The sequence below is a fragment of the Phaenicophaeus curvirostris genome, chromosome 15 (assembly GCF_032191515.1).
Source record: "Phaenicophaeus curvirostris isolate KB17595 chromosome 15, BPBGC_Pcur_1.0, whole genome shotgun sequence".
In the NCBI taxonomy this organism is placed as follows: domain Eukaryota; kingdom Metazoa; phylum Chordata; class Aves; order Cuculiformes; family Cuculidae; genus Phaenicophaeus; species Phaenicophaeus curvirostris.
Window position 1 is genome coordinate 2,051,911 of NC_091406.1, and position 14,771 is coordinate 2,066,681.

The 14,771-nt window shown below is 45.5% G+C and overlaps 1 protein-coding gene across 7 annotated transcripts in view; it reads left to right on the top strand.

The window, feature by feature from the left end:
• The first annotated feature begins 478 nt into the window (after positions 1 to 478).
• The window catches only part of RAPGEF6 (Rap guanine nucleotide exchange factor 6), a 123,935-nt gene continuing 109,642 nt past the window's right edge, over positions 479 to 14,771 (top strand). For all 7 annotated transcript variants that reach the window (XM_069869355.1, XM_069869361.1, XM_069869357.1 and 4 more), the window contains exon 1: positions 479 to 604. In XM_069869355.1, the coding sequence (XP_069725456.1) occupies positions 536 to 604 (69 nt within the window). In that variant the 5' untranslated portion in view covers positions 479 to 535. The remainder of the gene's footprint in view (positions 605 to 14,771) is intronic.

The window sequence follows — 14,771 nt, forward strand, 5'->3', positions numbered from 1 at the left end:
ATGGCCCCGCCCACCGCCGACCACGCCCCCTCCCACCGCGCACGCGCCGCGAGCCCCTCCCAACCCTCGCGAGCCTTCCCCGCGCGCTGCCCTTCGGCCCCGCCCACACACTCCTATTCCTCCCCCCCACCCCCCCGCCTCCCCCCGGCCCCGCCCCTCGCCCTTCTTGCTGATTCTGTGGGTTAAAGGGCCCGCTCTCGCTCTTTTCCGCCCCCGGCGGGACGTGGCGCGGGGGAATGTGCGGCGGGTGAGCGGCGCCGGCGGCCGGGCCGGCGCGGTTGTCTGCCGGCGGCTTGAAGGGAGGCGCGAGCCCGCCCGGGAGCGCGGAGAGAGAGGCGGAGGAGCGCTCGGCGCCGCGCCGCCAAACTCCCCGCCCGCCCGCGTCGCTTTTTGCGGGGCGGCCCCTCCGTGCGGCGGGTGCGCGCGGGAGTCCCGGCGGGGCCGGCGGCGGCGGCGGCGGCGGCTCCGGGCGCGATGGGGGCGGCGGGGTCCGCCCGGGCCTGAGCCCCGGCGCGGGGCGAGCCGCAGCGGGACCATGAGCGCCGCCCTGGACCCCCGCACCAAGCAGGCGCTGCGGAGGAAGCCCCCGGAGCGAACCCCCGAGGTACGGCGCCTTCCCGGGCGCTTTCTGACCGCTTTGTCGCTTTCTCGCTCCTTCGCTGCCGGTTTTGTGCTTCTCCTCCTCCCCGAACCCCGCTTCTCAGCCTCCCGGCTCGCTCCTCTCCTCCTGGACGTGTCCAGACTGGCACAGCAAACTTTTCCTTCTCCCTTAGGATCCGAGCACGAGCCTCGTGCCGGTCTCTCCACACCGTTTCTCTAAGTTCGTGCCGTTTGTGCCTTCGCGGCGCGCGTTCTCCTGCCCGGAGAACCCCGGGTCGGGAGGGACCGTGACCCCCGCCCCCCCCGGGGGCCCGGGGAGCGGGGGCTCCCAGCCCCGTCCGAGCCGCCCTCGGGCCCCGGGGCGGCGGCTCTGGAGCTGGGGGGGTCTCGGTCCCGGCCCTGCGAAGCGGGACCTTTCGGGGCCGGCGCTGGGTACGGGCAGGAGGTGGTTTTTTTCCTTCAGACGAGCTGGAGAAAGAGGGAGAGCGCTGAGAAGGAGAATGACGCGTATCTCGGTGATGCAGGAACTTGTGGGAAAAGTTGGTGAGGTGAAAGGCTTTGCCTGCCTGTGGGGTGATGCAGCCTGAAACAAACCCCAAACAGTTGTCATAGAATCATGGAATGGGTTGGGTTGGAAGGGACCTCAAAGCCCATCCAGTTCCACCCCTGCCATGGGCAGGGACACCTCCCACTGGATCAGGGGCTCCAAGCCCCATCCAGCCAGGCCTTGAACCCCTCCAGGGATGGGGCAGCCACCCCTGCTCTGGGCAACCTGGGCCAGGCCCGCCCCCCCCCCCCCCCTTCCCCCGCAATCGTGAAGGATTTCTTCCCAATATCTCATCTAAATCTTCCTCCATCCACTTTAAAACTGTTCCTTCCATCCTATCCCCACGCTCCCTGATCAGGAGCCCCTCTCCAGTTTTCTTGGAGCCTCTTTCAGTACTGGAAGCTGCTCTGAGATCTCCACAGAGCTTTTCTCTTTTACCAGGCTGAACAACCCCAACTCTCTCAGCCTGTCCTAATTATGCTTTGCAGACTTCATAAAGAGATGTTTCTCCAGTGAGTGGGAGGGTAGAAGTGTGCCAGGCTGGTTAGTTACAGTAAAACACCTTTTCCATTTAACTGCCTTCTCTGTCCTTTCCCCACAAGCCAGTCTGTAATCAGCCATGTATTTTGGGGAATGGTAATGTCACAGAGCGTTAATTTAATAATGAAATGTATTTGATAGCATTTACATCTCACCCGAAGGGTGAGTTTGTTTGCTTAGCCTAGCCCTTTTTATTTGTTTCCCTTACTGTGATTTTTTAAAAAGTGCTCAAGAATTAGTGGTATGAAATGATCCACTCTTGAGTTTGTCCCTTTGAGACCGGGAAACATCTGTTCTCCCTTGATAGTTCACGGAGAGCAGCGTGTCCTGCCTGGCCTTCCTTATAAGTTAATTATCAGAAGGCGGCTGTGGGAGAGCTGCTCCAGAGCACATCCCGGTAGGACAGAGACCCCGCTTCCTCTTCAGCTAGTCTTGGGAGTGAAATCTGCATCTTCAGTCCTTATGTTTACTTGCCATGGGATATCTGATACATTCCTTCTTGTCTCTGCTCCTTAAATGAATGATGTCCCTCTATTCTTTCTGTTTTCTTGTTTTTATCACCCCCCGTCTTGCTCCAGACCTTCCTTCCTTTCTCTCCAGCTGCAGCCTTCAGTTTGCAAACCACACTGGCAAAGGAATTTTGCCGTGTTGGGCAACTGGGTTCATCACAGAAGTGTCATTCATGAGCTAGCATTCCGTGCTGGCTCGTCATGGGGTTGGCTTTAGGGAGCAGGTATTCTGGCCTGGCTCAAAACATCTGCCCACTGCTGCTTCTTGCAGTGCCAATGTCTCGCAGCTCTGTCGGGCTTGTTGTTCTTCAGGGGTTTTTGTGTTTTTGTAGACTTTCCCAATTTCTCCCCCAGCAACCGTCATGGAATTCTTTAGAATTGTCACCTTACTTTGTCTGAAACTGCCCTAAAATACACATTTAGCTTAATGTTGTCAAGTTAAGCTGTCAGATACTGTGATGTCCGGCTATGCTGGACCATGCTTGTGGTTCATATGGAGATTCCTGTTGGGACTGACATCAGGGTTGTGTGCGAGTTTGAGCTTGTGGAGGTATCTCTGTTGTGGAGGAAAAAATCTAAGCTTTGCTGGTCTAACTAGCAGCACCTCTAAAATGATTTTAAAAGAACCTTTAATTCTCTGGTTCACCTGGCCCTCTTTTGGGAGGCGTTTAGAGCCACTGCGCGCTGCGACTGCTGGTGATTGAAGTTAAGCGTGTGCTTAAAACTTGGCAGGATCGGGTCCTCTGTTCCTGTTGCTGAGTGGATAATTACAGTCAAATCACTTCTGTGTTTTTGGGATGCTTTTGTTTATGTGCGTTTGGAAACCAACCTGCTTTGGAGCAGAGTGCTTCCCTGTTTCAGGCAGGGTGCACCTGGGGGGTCTGAATCCCTGTGAAATGTTCAGATGCAAAGCAGAAAGTCGAACCTCCCCAGCTCTCTGCCAGATTTCCTGAGCGTATGCTCCGAGTTGTGATGCCAGATGGATGTAGAGTGATCAGAGAACCAGAGGAAACAATTGCAATGTAATTATTTTACATCGTTCTAAGCATCTCTGACTTGTCACCTTCCTTCTGGAGGCTGCAAGGCTTGGCTCGGGGGAGGCAAAGCCTGCTTAGCACAGCTCTTGGGGTCGGACCCCGGTTTCAGGTGTATGAGCTGGTGACTCCCGCCTTGGAGTAACCAGTTGAGCACAGACCAAAGTGTGGCTGCATTTCTCCCCTCCTACTCTCATAGAAAGGTATCATCAGCTCCTCCCACATGAAATTGGCTGCATGGGGCTGCAGTCTGACTGCATTTTTATACGGGAAACTCCCCAAACTCCCCATCTGCAATTGGTACTTTACGATACGAGTGTTTGATGATGAGCCAAAGCTGCTTGACCACCTGAGTTTCAGTCCCTTTCTGTATCCCTCTCTGTTTCTGATCCTGCAGGTTATATGAGCAATATACCTGGGTATCACAAATTACAGGGTTGGGACTGTGCTGATTAGTAGGATGGTCTAGTGCTTTATAACTCTTGTCTGTACAGCAGTCTCTGGAAAAATACAGATAAATAACCTACCTGCAGTTATCCATATAATTTTTGTTTTTTAGTATTTTAATTTGTAAGATTTAAGGAACTAAGTAAAGAGATATTAAAATATTTTTACAATTTACTTATTTTGGGGAATTCTCTCCGTGCCTTGCTCAACTGAAAATTTTAGTTCTTGATGCTACAAATATTTTTGTTTGGAAAATCTCTGTTAGGGCAAGTTTTCAGTGTTGTGGTAACATTCCAGCATTTACTAATTGTTGAAGTGCATACGTTATGCATATTAGGCATGTACACACTTGCGTTTTTTTGGTGGTTGTTGCTCAGATACCTCATGCATTATAATCTTTAATTTATCGGGTGGAGGAGTTATGTTGATGAACTTGCAGAGATTGTAGTGAGCATTTGATGCTACATTTTTAGGTAATTGCTGTTCTCTTGCTCTATTTAGAAGCTTTCTTTGGTGCTGCCCAAGTCTGTGGAATCGTTTTGAATTTTTTCTTTGTGTTCCCCACCCCCCCACACCCTTTCTTCTCTCTGCCCTGATGCACCATAAAACTGTACAGAGAGGTGGTGCTGGCTTTTCTTGCAGAAAGTCTTTTGGAGTGTTTGCTTGCAGGCTGATACCTGTGTAGGTGCAGCACTGCCACTCCACAATGTGAATCCCACTTCAATAAAACTCGAGGCTGGGAGGTTCCGTAGATGGGTGCTGACTGCATGCTGACACTGTGTATAAACCTGTCTGACTCTCGGGTTCAGTCTCAAAGTGCAGCATTTGCGACGCTTCTCCCAGATGTTGGTTTCTATAACAGATGATCCTAATAAATCATCTCTTCTGCGTGCGCTGTCTTGTCAGACAGAGGAAACCTTTGCAGTAACTGGACACTTAATCACTGTAGAAAAATAAATCACACTTGGATTTAAACTGTAGGATTTCCTACTCTTGTTTAATATTTTAATATCTGCTATATCTTTCAGGGTTATGCTGGGATCTGTGTGGTGATAAATGTAGGAGTGTTTATACACGCGGATCCTCCAGTTCTTGCAGGATGGGACTATGGGATTTACGTACTTCCGTGCGGTGTTTCAGCTTTGTCTTGCACATCATCCTTCCTGTTTCTTGTGTCACAGGTGGGGATAGTAAATTAGTACTTGTGGATTATTTTAATTGAAGGGAATCGCTTGTTCAGAGCAGTAAGAAGGCAAGATGAATGTATATGCCACCGTGTACACTCTCTCATTAAAGGTTTAATTTTTGAGGCCCAGAATTCCTTATCAGATCCACACAAAGGCGGTGATGTTAGTCTTTTGGGGAGTGGTTTATTGCCTACCACAGATAAGGTCTCAGTGGCTGACAGGGCAAAATAGCAAATTATTATGCTCCTTTTTCTTTCTCCTTCTCTGTCCCCCCTCCTGTGAGCATGCTGTCTTCCATTTCAGATGGATCCTTTTCCCAACATAGTCTCTTTTTAAGTCTTCATGACTTTGTTCTAGACAATATTTCCTTATTGGGGTTCAGAAGGCTTTGCCTTTGTTGGACTTCAAAGCGTTAATTTATTTTTACACTCTTGAGCTCTTGTGTTTTCCTAACTTTGCCTTGTTTCAGTAATTCTCCATTAATGTTCATTTGGCAATACTAACTCCTCCTTCTCTTCCTGTTCCTTTTTTATTAACACAGTGGAGAGGGGAAAAAACTTAATTTGCACCATGGTGTTATTACAGGATCTGCTGCTCGAAGTGTGTATGAGTTGCTTCTTTACTGCTTAGATACAGAGAAATAGATCTGTGTGAGTCTAAATCCTGCACAAATAGTACATTGATGGGCATTATGAAATGGCTGTAATAAATAAAATAAATGATTGCTGACAGCGTAACAAAGGCACTCTTGTACTGTAGCACAGCTGAGCCAAACAGAGGAGAACATCTGCTTCTTGTTTCCAGAAATAACTGGTATTTTGAAGTGGTTTTTTTCGTCCTTTTAATAATTTTTCTGTAAACTCAGTAGGTGAAGCAGGGGATTAGGCTTTGTTAAAATCCATCACTTCTGTAGTTTGCAATGAGCTTTCAGCAGCATTAACATAACAGTGGTGTTGTTTCTGGAAAAGTTTAGATGCTTGCAATTATCTTAAAGCTGAAAAGTTTATATTAAATGAAGTTGCAGATGCTGGTTTGTATTTCATAAAAATTCCTTACTGTTGGTATGTGGGCCTCCGAAGCAGGGAAGGACAAGTGGTGGAAACCCGACTCCTGCTGTCATCTACTACCTCTGTCTTACGTTTTTGTTGTTTTGTTAGTGGGATATTCTTTTTTGGACACTAGGATATATTCCTTCACTGAAAAGGTTGTCAGGCGCTGGGAGTCGCTGCTTAGGGAAGTGGTGGAGTTGCCATCCCTGGAGGGATTTAAGAGATGTGTGGATGTGGCCTTTGGGGACATGGTTTGGCATTGGAGTTGGCAGTGTTAGTTTCATGGTTGGACTCAATGATCTTGAAGGTCTTTTCCAACCTGAAAGATTCTGTGATTCTTCCACCGCTGACTCTGTGTGAGTAAGTATTCTGGAGGTCAAACTGAAGCCGACCAGCAGCTACCTGGTGTGAAATAGTGGAGACAGTTTGGCAGCTCTGTGCTCCGGCTCCCTTGCCTCCCTGGCCAGTGTCCCAAAGGGGAACTGACCAGTGCTGTGGAGCTTCCATCCCTGACGTTGCAGAGATGTGGTTCAGTCTTTACATGGGACTGTGCCTGGAAGAGACCTTGAAAGTCGATGCATCAGTTATCACTGGGTGATAACCACAGTGACTGCGAACACACACACACTGACCTGCCTGCAATTTACTCCTAGTAAATTCCTGGCTGGGTCGTTGTGTACGTTTATGCATGTTACCCTTTTCATATGACAACAATTATTACTAACAGTTAAAAACACAAAGCCTTGTAATGTAATTATTTACAAGCACCCTTGTGGAGGCAGCAGATAGTTTTATTTTTGTTCTGTGTGACTGAAAAAAAATAAATGCAGAGAAATCGGTTATTTTATTAGCAAAGATGTTCAGTACCTGCAGCTGTGAAGACTTGAGAGTGCACATGTTTTGTCTGGTTGATGCTATGTTCTACCAGAGTCTTTCGAAGACTAGAAAAGGTTTTCTTACATATTAGATTAGTCTCTTTAAATAAAACACGTTGTAAGCTTTCTTCTTTATAAACCCATCTAATGAAATGAAAGCACAGAACAGTCGTACCAGAGGAATGACGTGGTGAATATCAGCTTGGTGGCTGAGGGCTCTTAAGATTGAACCTCCTGCAATTCTTTTAGTTTTAATGAAGCAGTAATAAACTTCTCTTCATCCTGAGCATCCCTACATCACTTTCAGTTGAAGGTAGAATGAAACCATTTTTTTTTTTTTTTTTTTTTCTGCCAAGCTGCTTATTAAACGAATGTATTTGAGGTCATGGTAAATACAGCTTTGACGGTACTGGAGGGCTGTCCAATGAGTCTTGGAGCTTTGGGAGAGCTGTGTCTCCTCAGCTGCCAGCTATGATTCCATAGACGAGCAGAAGAGGTGCTCGGGGATATGGTTTAGTAGTGGACAGATATGGTTGGACATGATCATCTCAAAGGTTTTTTCCACCCAGATGATTTGGTGATTCTGTGATCTTCATGGCTTCCTCTGGAATTGCTCCAACAGGTCCATGTTCTTCCTGTACTGAAGGCTCCAGAGCTGGATGCAGCTGGGCAGGGTCAAATCTCTCTGCTGGGTAATTAAAATAAACCTCCTTTTGCATTATTAATCTGATTGTAGGGCTGACTTTGAATTTATGAAGACTTACTTGAAATCGGTGGAGTTTGGCTGCGTTACTGCAGTTGTCGTTGCCGTGTGGACATGGCTCTGTGCTCGTGCTGTGCCGTTGATTTGCCTGTTTCTTGGCCAGCAGTACTCAACAACCTGGCATATGTTTCTGTACCCAAATAATTCAAATTATCACTAGTTGGAACCTGAAGTACAACACACTCTCTGAAGCTGAAAGCAGTCCTAAATTAGTTGCACTTAAAAAGTGAAATCCATCTGTTGTTTCAAATGAACCAAAATACAATATTGGAGCATTTACCAGTTTTTAGCTAAATGTTAATATATGTTAATATTCAGCTATAAGAGCTTCAGTGTCTGTCTTGGGAGGGTTTTTTTAATGAGGTTTTTGAGGATATTTTTGTTGTGCTTTCAGCAGCAAGACTGAATGTATTGCTTATATTAGTCTTGATTATTTATGTCTCAGAGACACAAATAATGTTATGTTGAGCCTTGGACAAGGCACCGTGTTCACAGAGGAGGGCTTCTGGTTTGGCTGTTCTGCAGCCTTTGTGTCTGGAAAACCTGCAAGGAAACTTTGCTAGGGGTTTGCTGAAATAAATATTTTTTTCCAGCTTTCTTAACAGTTAAAGCCTGTTGAGTTCAGTCAAATATAGATTCATGGTTCCAACCAAATAAATCACGTTTCAGGGCACTGTTTTAGCTCCAAGTATGTATACTGGGTTTACTGAAGCGTTACTGACGTTACTAATTTTTCTGAAATTTAGAGTCTGTCTAAACAAAGTTTCCTTGTTCAAAAGATTAATATTAAACTCATGGAGAAAGTAGCGTGAATGTTTCTGGGCAAGTGGGTGTTTTGTTTTTAGAGTCTGTGTCTGTATTGACCTGTTTTGTGGGTGATGTCCCTTCCAACCCAAACCATTCTATGAAGTTTGCTGCTCTGGCCCTCTCCTCCTACCTTCTTCACTGGGCTCAGTGGCTAGCCAGAACCAGCTAAATTGCTTTGTTTTCAGTTCCCAACTCCTGCTCTTAGGTCATGACTAATGCAATTTTCTTCACGTAGTGTAAAGTCTGCTGTATAGAGCACGGATGTGTTGGAGGGAAGGTCAAATTACAGTGCACCAATAACCCTGTGGACAATGGCTCATGTGTATGGGCATTGTTTGCAGAAAGCTCAGGGTTTATGCTTCATGAGTCACCAAGTTACACACGGCAAGGAGAAAAGCTGTTCCGCCATCCTTGTTTGTCTACTGGATGTAATTTCCAACTCCGATTCATTAAAATGAAGCGGTGAGTAGGAATGTGTTTCTGTTACACAAGTGAATGGGTATCTTCAAGCATTGTCTTGGCCTTCTGAAATGTGGTGCTTTTGTCTTCAAGTGCTAGTCCAACTTTCCTGAAGAGAGTAGCGCATAGAGAATGGCTGAGGCAGAGCTACAAGTCTGAGCCTCAGGGAGTTTGAGAAATTATATTTATGAAACAGATGAGCACAGTTGTGCCACCTGGTCTTGTGGCTTTGAGCACTTCTTGTGTCTAAACTTGGTAGAATTGCTGAATCTGAACGTCCCAATCAAGTGTAATGAACATATGGTGCATCTTGTGTGTGTAGTTACACAAAAAAGTCAGAGGCTGTTGCCTAATTTTACTTGCTCCAGCTTGTTGGGGCTCACATGAAGGAAGCTGGGCCACAACAAAAGGGGTAGAAAAACATTTTGGCTTTGTAATTTGTGTGTTGGTGTCGCTTATGACTGTTCTGTGTCTGTGTGTGCGTGTGTATGGCTGTCTGCTGCACACCTTACGTGTATGGTTTGTAGGTGTCTCTTCTTGAAGATATATCGAAAGTAAGTGTTTTAAAGGAAATTATGTTCTAAGACGCTCTTACATGTATGAATCTTGCATGGAAGGAAGGAAGGAAGACAGTTGTGGCATGTGTGTGGCTCGTTCTGCAGCAGAGCTCATTGGATTAGAGGGAGCTCGTGGGACCTCTGCTCCAAGGTCTAGGGGGGAACTTCCCCAAGTAATGACAGGCAGCAATGTCTTCACTTGCCTTCCCTCCAGGAGAGCAGTTCTTGGCCTCGGAGAAATGCTCTTCGGTAGTTTATTTTATGCTTTATTGTGTCCAGAGTCTGGTATGTGTAGGAACAGCTTTGTCCGAAACCCCTTTCAGCGGGTGTGGTTTTATGGCTGCTTTTTGTTTTGTTTTTAAGCTTCTCACTGTTAATCCAAATACCAAGAGATTCTCTAGCTCTGCTGTCATTAGCATTGTGCCTGCTGGTTTTTGGTTAAAGGAATCTGAGAATATGATGGGATTTAAGTAATAATCTGTAATCGAACATCTCTGGAGCACATCAGGATTTTAGTCTTCCTGTGAAATTGTTCTTTGGTCTGTCCTGACAGCAGCCTTGGGAGAAGCTTCCAAGCCGTGTCTCGCTCCTGCAGCAGGTTCTGGTGCTTGGAGAGAGATAAGCTCTCTTGTGCTGGACTTTGTGGTGGCCTCTGCTTTGACTTGGGCTGTCTTGGCGCTGTCACTGTGTCTGCCTTGGGATGCCTCAGGGTGCAGCCCCTTTCTCTGTAGCTTCTAGGGAGCTATGGGGATGTCCAGAAAGTGATGCACATCCTTCTCGTGCTTTGTGTTTGTTTTTGATTCCCAGAAGCTGGCTTTAGGAGATACACTCAGTGCTTCTAGGGTTTTCTGGCCTGATGATACAGTTGTCAACAAGGCTTTTGTCTCTGGGAGGTTACTGTAAAACAGGAACTCGCTGTTTTCACTGCATGGTGGTCGGAGCGTGCTGGAAGCTTACACAGATAGTGTTTATGGATCTTTTTCAAGCTGTTGGCCAAACTGTGACTAAAGAGCAGAGATCACAGCAGCTTGCTTCATGATAATCTTCCCAGTAAATGCGGGATTTAGAGCTCAACAGATTGTGATTTTGCAGACTAGGTCGTTCATTATTACTGATCTAATTTTTGAGGCCCAGTTATCTCAATGGTGATGATAGGGTGGCGGTAAATTGAGCTTGTAGGAGACTGAAAAATGACTCTTGTTTTCTGAGCGGTGCTGACACGAAGACTGCTAATGCTCCTGAGCAGCTGTGGGGTTCGAGAATGCCGCAGTCATTGTCAGTAGGAAGGTGGTGGCCACGGAGTCTCCTCGTGTGTGCTCCGCTTTGCTGCGGTCGAGCTGGAGTCCAGGCGATCTGGTACCTGTAATTGCCAGTAGTAAGCTCTGTTTGGTTCTTCTCAGAAGGTGATAAGACTTCTGCTTTGTGTGAACCTTAAACCTTGTTAAAGGAGTGAGTGAAGTGACAGTGAACCAGGGCAGCTGTTTCCCAGTGATCTTCCAGGGAACGTGTAAAGTGTTGCAGCTCTAGGATTGCTTTTCCTATCCTTGCTTCCAATTACTGTTCCTGAAAAACTGGTTTTTCATTTTAATGGCAGCTGTGGCAGCTCAGAGTGAAACCAGAGATTATGGTGGAGTCCTGGAATTCTTTATTGGAACTTATTTCCTGTAGTATATACCTTTCTCCATGCCGTGGGGTCATGCACTCAGTTTAATCATAATTTAACTAAAAGTTTTCAGTGATGAATTGAAATTTAAGTATGTAATGTAGCAATTTTTTTTCCTAAAAACCTATTTGCTATTGAGTTCTCTGAATTTAAACAGGGAATTTTGGGGACTTCTCAGGTAGTAAAGCTGTGTTTTGCAGAACTGTTAATCTGAGCTAAAAGGCAAACCCAGTGCCCTGTTACTGACCTTGCAATAAGAACTCCTTGGAGATACTAGAATAGTGAAGAAGGGCGAGAAGAGGGTGTGGAAGGAGGTGGGAGAGAACTGCAAGTACACTTGGTGTTCAGAAAAGTTGCCAAATAGAAGAAAAATCAGTCTCTTTTCTGCTTTTGTTCTCCAAAAATGCAAAGGGTGGAGGCAGTCAAGATGTAAGGAATTTAACACCTACACAGAAATGGCACTAAAACCCCCAAATACTATGCTGAATGAAAGTAATCATAAAAAAGTATTTAATTTTAAAAGAAAATATTGAATGCCATACGAAAACTTACTTCATATGAGCTTTGCAGAGGAGTTTTCCTCTAAAGTTTATTTTGACAAAACTGATTCTTGTGTCATTCTGTGTAGGGAGAACCAGGTATCAGTTTATAGTGCAGATTTGAATAAGAAAACAATACTCAGACTTTTGTGTATGCTCAGATATTGCCCACTTGCGCCCAGGTGCTGCTCCTGAGGAGGGAAATGAAACACTTCTCCAAGCATCCCCTGCTTAGCATAGGTGACCTGCTGCTGGTGTTTACCCTGTGACTGTGCTTCTCCCTCTGTCACAAGAGCGCGAAGAGCTGGTAGTCTGTAGATGGAAAAGAGTCTTGGCATTAAAAGGGAGCTTGCAATGGTCCTGTCAATGGCAAAGAAGCTGCACAGTTCTGAGGACCACGCATTCTGGATAAACTTCCAGTTTGCAGGATTTCTCCCCTCTCCCCCAAGCAGGTGCGAAAACTAGTTTTCACTGAGCAGTGTTTTGGAGAAGAGATCTATAAAGGATGTCCAGGTGCTGATGTCCTTCTGTTTAAGAGACCCACTCTTGCCGTAAAACAGCTTTGCTCGTGCTGGTATTGCCAGACAAGCTATTTCTAAAATAAGGAGGTCTTCTTATTCCAATGACCTCAGGCTTAAAATACAGAGGGTTTTCCTCTGTTTGATGAAGCTGTAATACGCCCTTCTTCCTCTTTTGATGATTTCAATACAGTATTTTGGAAATAACCTTAGTTCAGGGAGGCGCGCACAGATTATTTAGCAGTCTGCATCTAGCTTCTCTATCTTCCCTAGCTCTGCTAATTATTGGTTGTCTTTTAGCATGTCAAGAGAGTCTGGTGAATTCTTGCCGAATAGAACAAAAATAACTGCCTTAGGGGATTCTCTCTTTGTAATCTTTTTGTGCCTGATTAAAGCATTGACTTTTAAGCCATCCATTCTCTGTAGACTGATTAAAACTGTGCCTCAAATGTTGATCCTTGTGGTCTGGTGTTGTGTTGTAGGCCCTACAATTTGTTGTTTTGGCCAAATAGGAATTCCAGAGCTGTTGTAATGTGTTTCACCTTGACAATTTTGCATTTGAAAGAGCTGGAGAGTGAGGTCTGACTTTGTAAGCTGTGTTGGGTGTTTAGCTTTACAAGGTGACAGAATCTGAATGTTGATGCTGGGAGGTTTTGGCACAGAGAGTTGTGCTTGATGGTGGCCACTAGATATTGTGGGTTGTCTAGAGAAGATATTCTACCTAAGGGTGATTTACTTTACCCTGCATTCATGGAGTTCTGTGGAACATTATCCAGTCTACAGTAGGTTGCGTTAGTTTGGTTAAGTAGAAGTAGTGTTTCTGACTCCTGCAGAAGGAGTTTCTGTTCCTGTTTCCCATTTGAATTAAGAAGGAAACTGGCAGTCCTATGTTAGAACACTGACCTCCTGTCAGATACGTTTATTGCTTCCATTTGTGTTGGATGGTAATGCCTGCTTCGGCAAACTCTTCCATGGGTGCTGTTATACATGACTTGGAAGATGCTCAGCAGAGTCTTTACAATGTGCTGGTGCATCAAAACTGATGGGCAGCCCCAGCCAGTGGGATCATTGGGAAGGATCTCTTAGCGTGCATCATGTCAGCCTGAATCCCATGCCTCTGGGATGCACTTCTGAGTGAGGTTTCCCACCTTAAGAGAGGAGCTGTGCTTTGTTTTGTTCCTTTCTGTGCGCATTAGCTGAAAGAAGGGGATTATGGAGTATAGCAGACCTGTAGCTAAGAGATCCTGCATGACCAGAGTTGATCACAACCCTGTTTTTAAGGACTTCCTTGCACTTAGTTTCCATCTTTCAAATCCAGCAAATCCAGCTGTGTAGAGTTCAGAGGTGTTTGAGCTTGGTGCTTAGGATCTTAAAAGAGCAATGTTGCTTTGTTTTTTTATTATTTTTTTCCCAAGCTCTAGTCAAACACTTCTAATGTGTTTTTATCTGAAATACTCATAGTTCTCACAGTTGTGAATGCTTATGTAATAAATGAGAAGCTTTAGATAACAGGTCTTCCACTCACCCTGACACTGTAGAGCTAGAGCACACCTAGTGAGTGCTGCACAGGGGGCTCTTTGCTGGAATGAGGGACTGATAGACTCTGAATGCACTGCTATTCAAGAAGACACAGCAAAGATCTTTGTTTTCAGTAGTATTGTGTAAAATGTCTGAACTGCAATACCAGATCCTTCTGTTTCTCCTGGGGCAGGTAGGCTGGGATCTAGAATGTATGTTCTCCATCTCTGTAGGCACCAGCCCGACTGTCCAGAGATCGTGGTGGTGTAATCTTTTATTGCAGGATCCTCCTGCCGGGTCCAGCCTTTGCCTTTCATCGCTGTGTACGGATCTTCTCCTTTAATATGAGTTGATGAGTCAAAAGTCTGTGTCTTAATTTAATGCATTGCATTTCTGCTTATAAACCTGATTTGGATACTCAGATTAAATTTAGGATTAGGTGTTTTTCTTTCATCTTCAGTAAATAATGGTAGTCATGCTCTCTGAAAGCAAAATCATCTTTTCAGATGAGAGACTGCTTTGTTTAAAGACGGGTTTGTTACACCTTCAGAGAGGCTGTGGTTGAATAACACTGGCAGCGTGAGGTGTTGGAGGAATCCCTGGCGTGTTGCATCACAAATTGGTGTGGATCATGGTTTTGTAGGAATGAGAGAATGGAGATTGGTTTGTTTTGGGTTTGTATTCAAAGATAATTACAGCCTCTGAAGTTTTTTGTCTCTCTTAAGAAGGGAATGGCTGGTTGGAGTAGAAGATATTTCCATATCATCTCACGTACAACCCAGCTGAAGTAGCCCATGTCTCACGTGTAATTGATTGGTACCTGTTTGATTTAGTACGGAGGTGGAGAAGGTGTTTGCTCAGCATCTTGTCCGTAGTTCCGTGGATGTTAGTCATGCAGTTTGTTGCTCTTTGGGAAGCTGGGTGCGTCATGGGTAGGCTGCAGGATCTGGAGCTAGAAATTCCTGAGGAGCTATATCTCATGGTTGATTCAGTTCCTGACAGTGCACTTGTTGTTTATTCCTCCTAATGTTCAGGAATTAATTAGAATTATTAATTAGAATTATTCCTTCTGTAACATTATGCATCAATAATAAATTCTAATTACTAGGGAAACGCACAGATATCTCTGCTTCTACTATTTATGTTGAATTGACTTCAA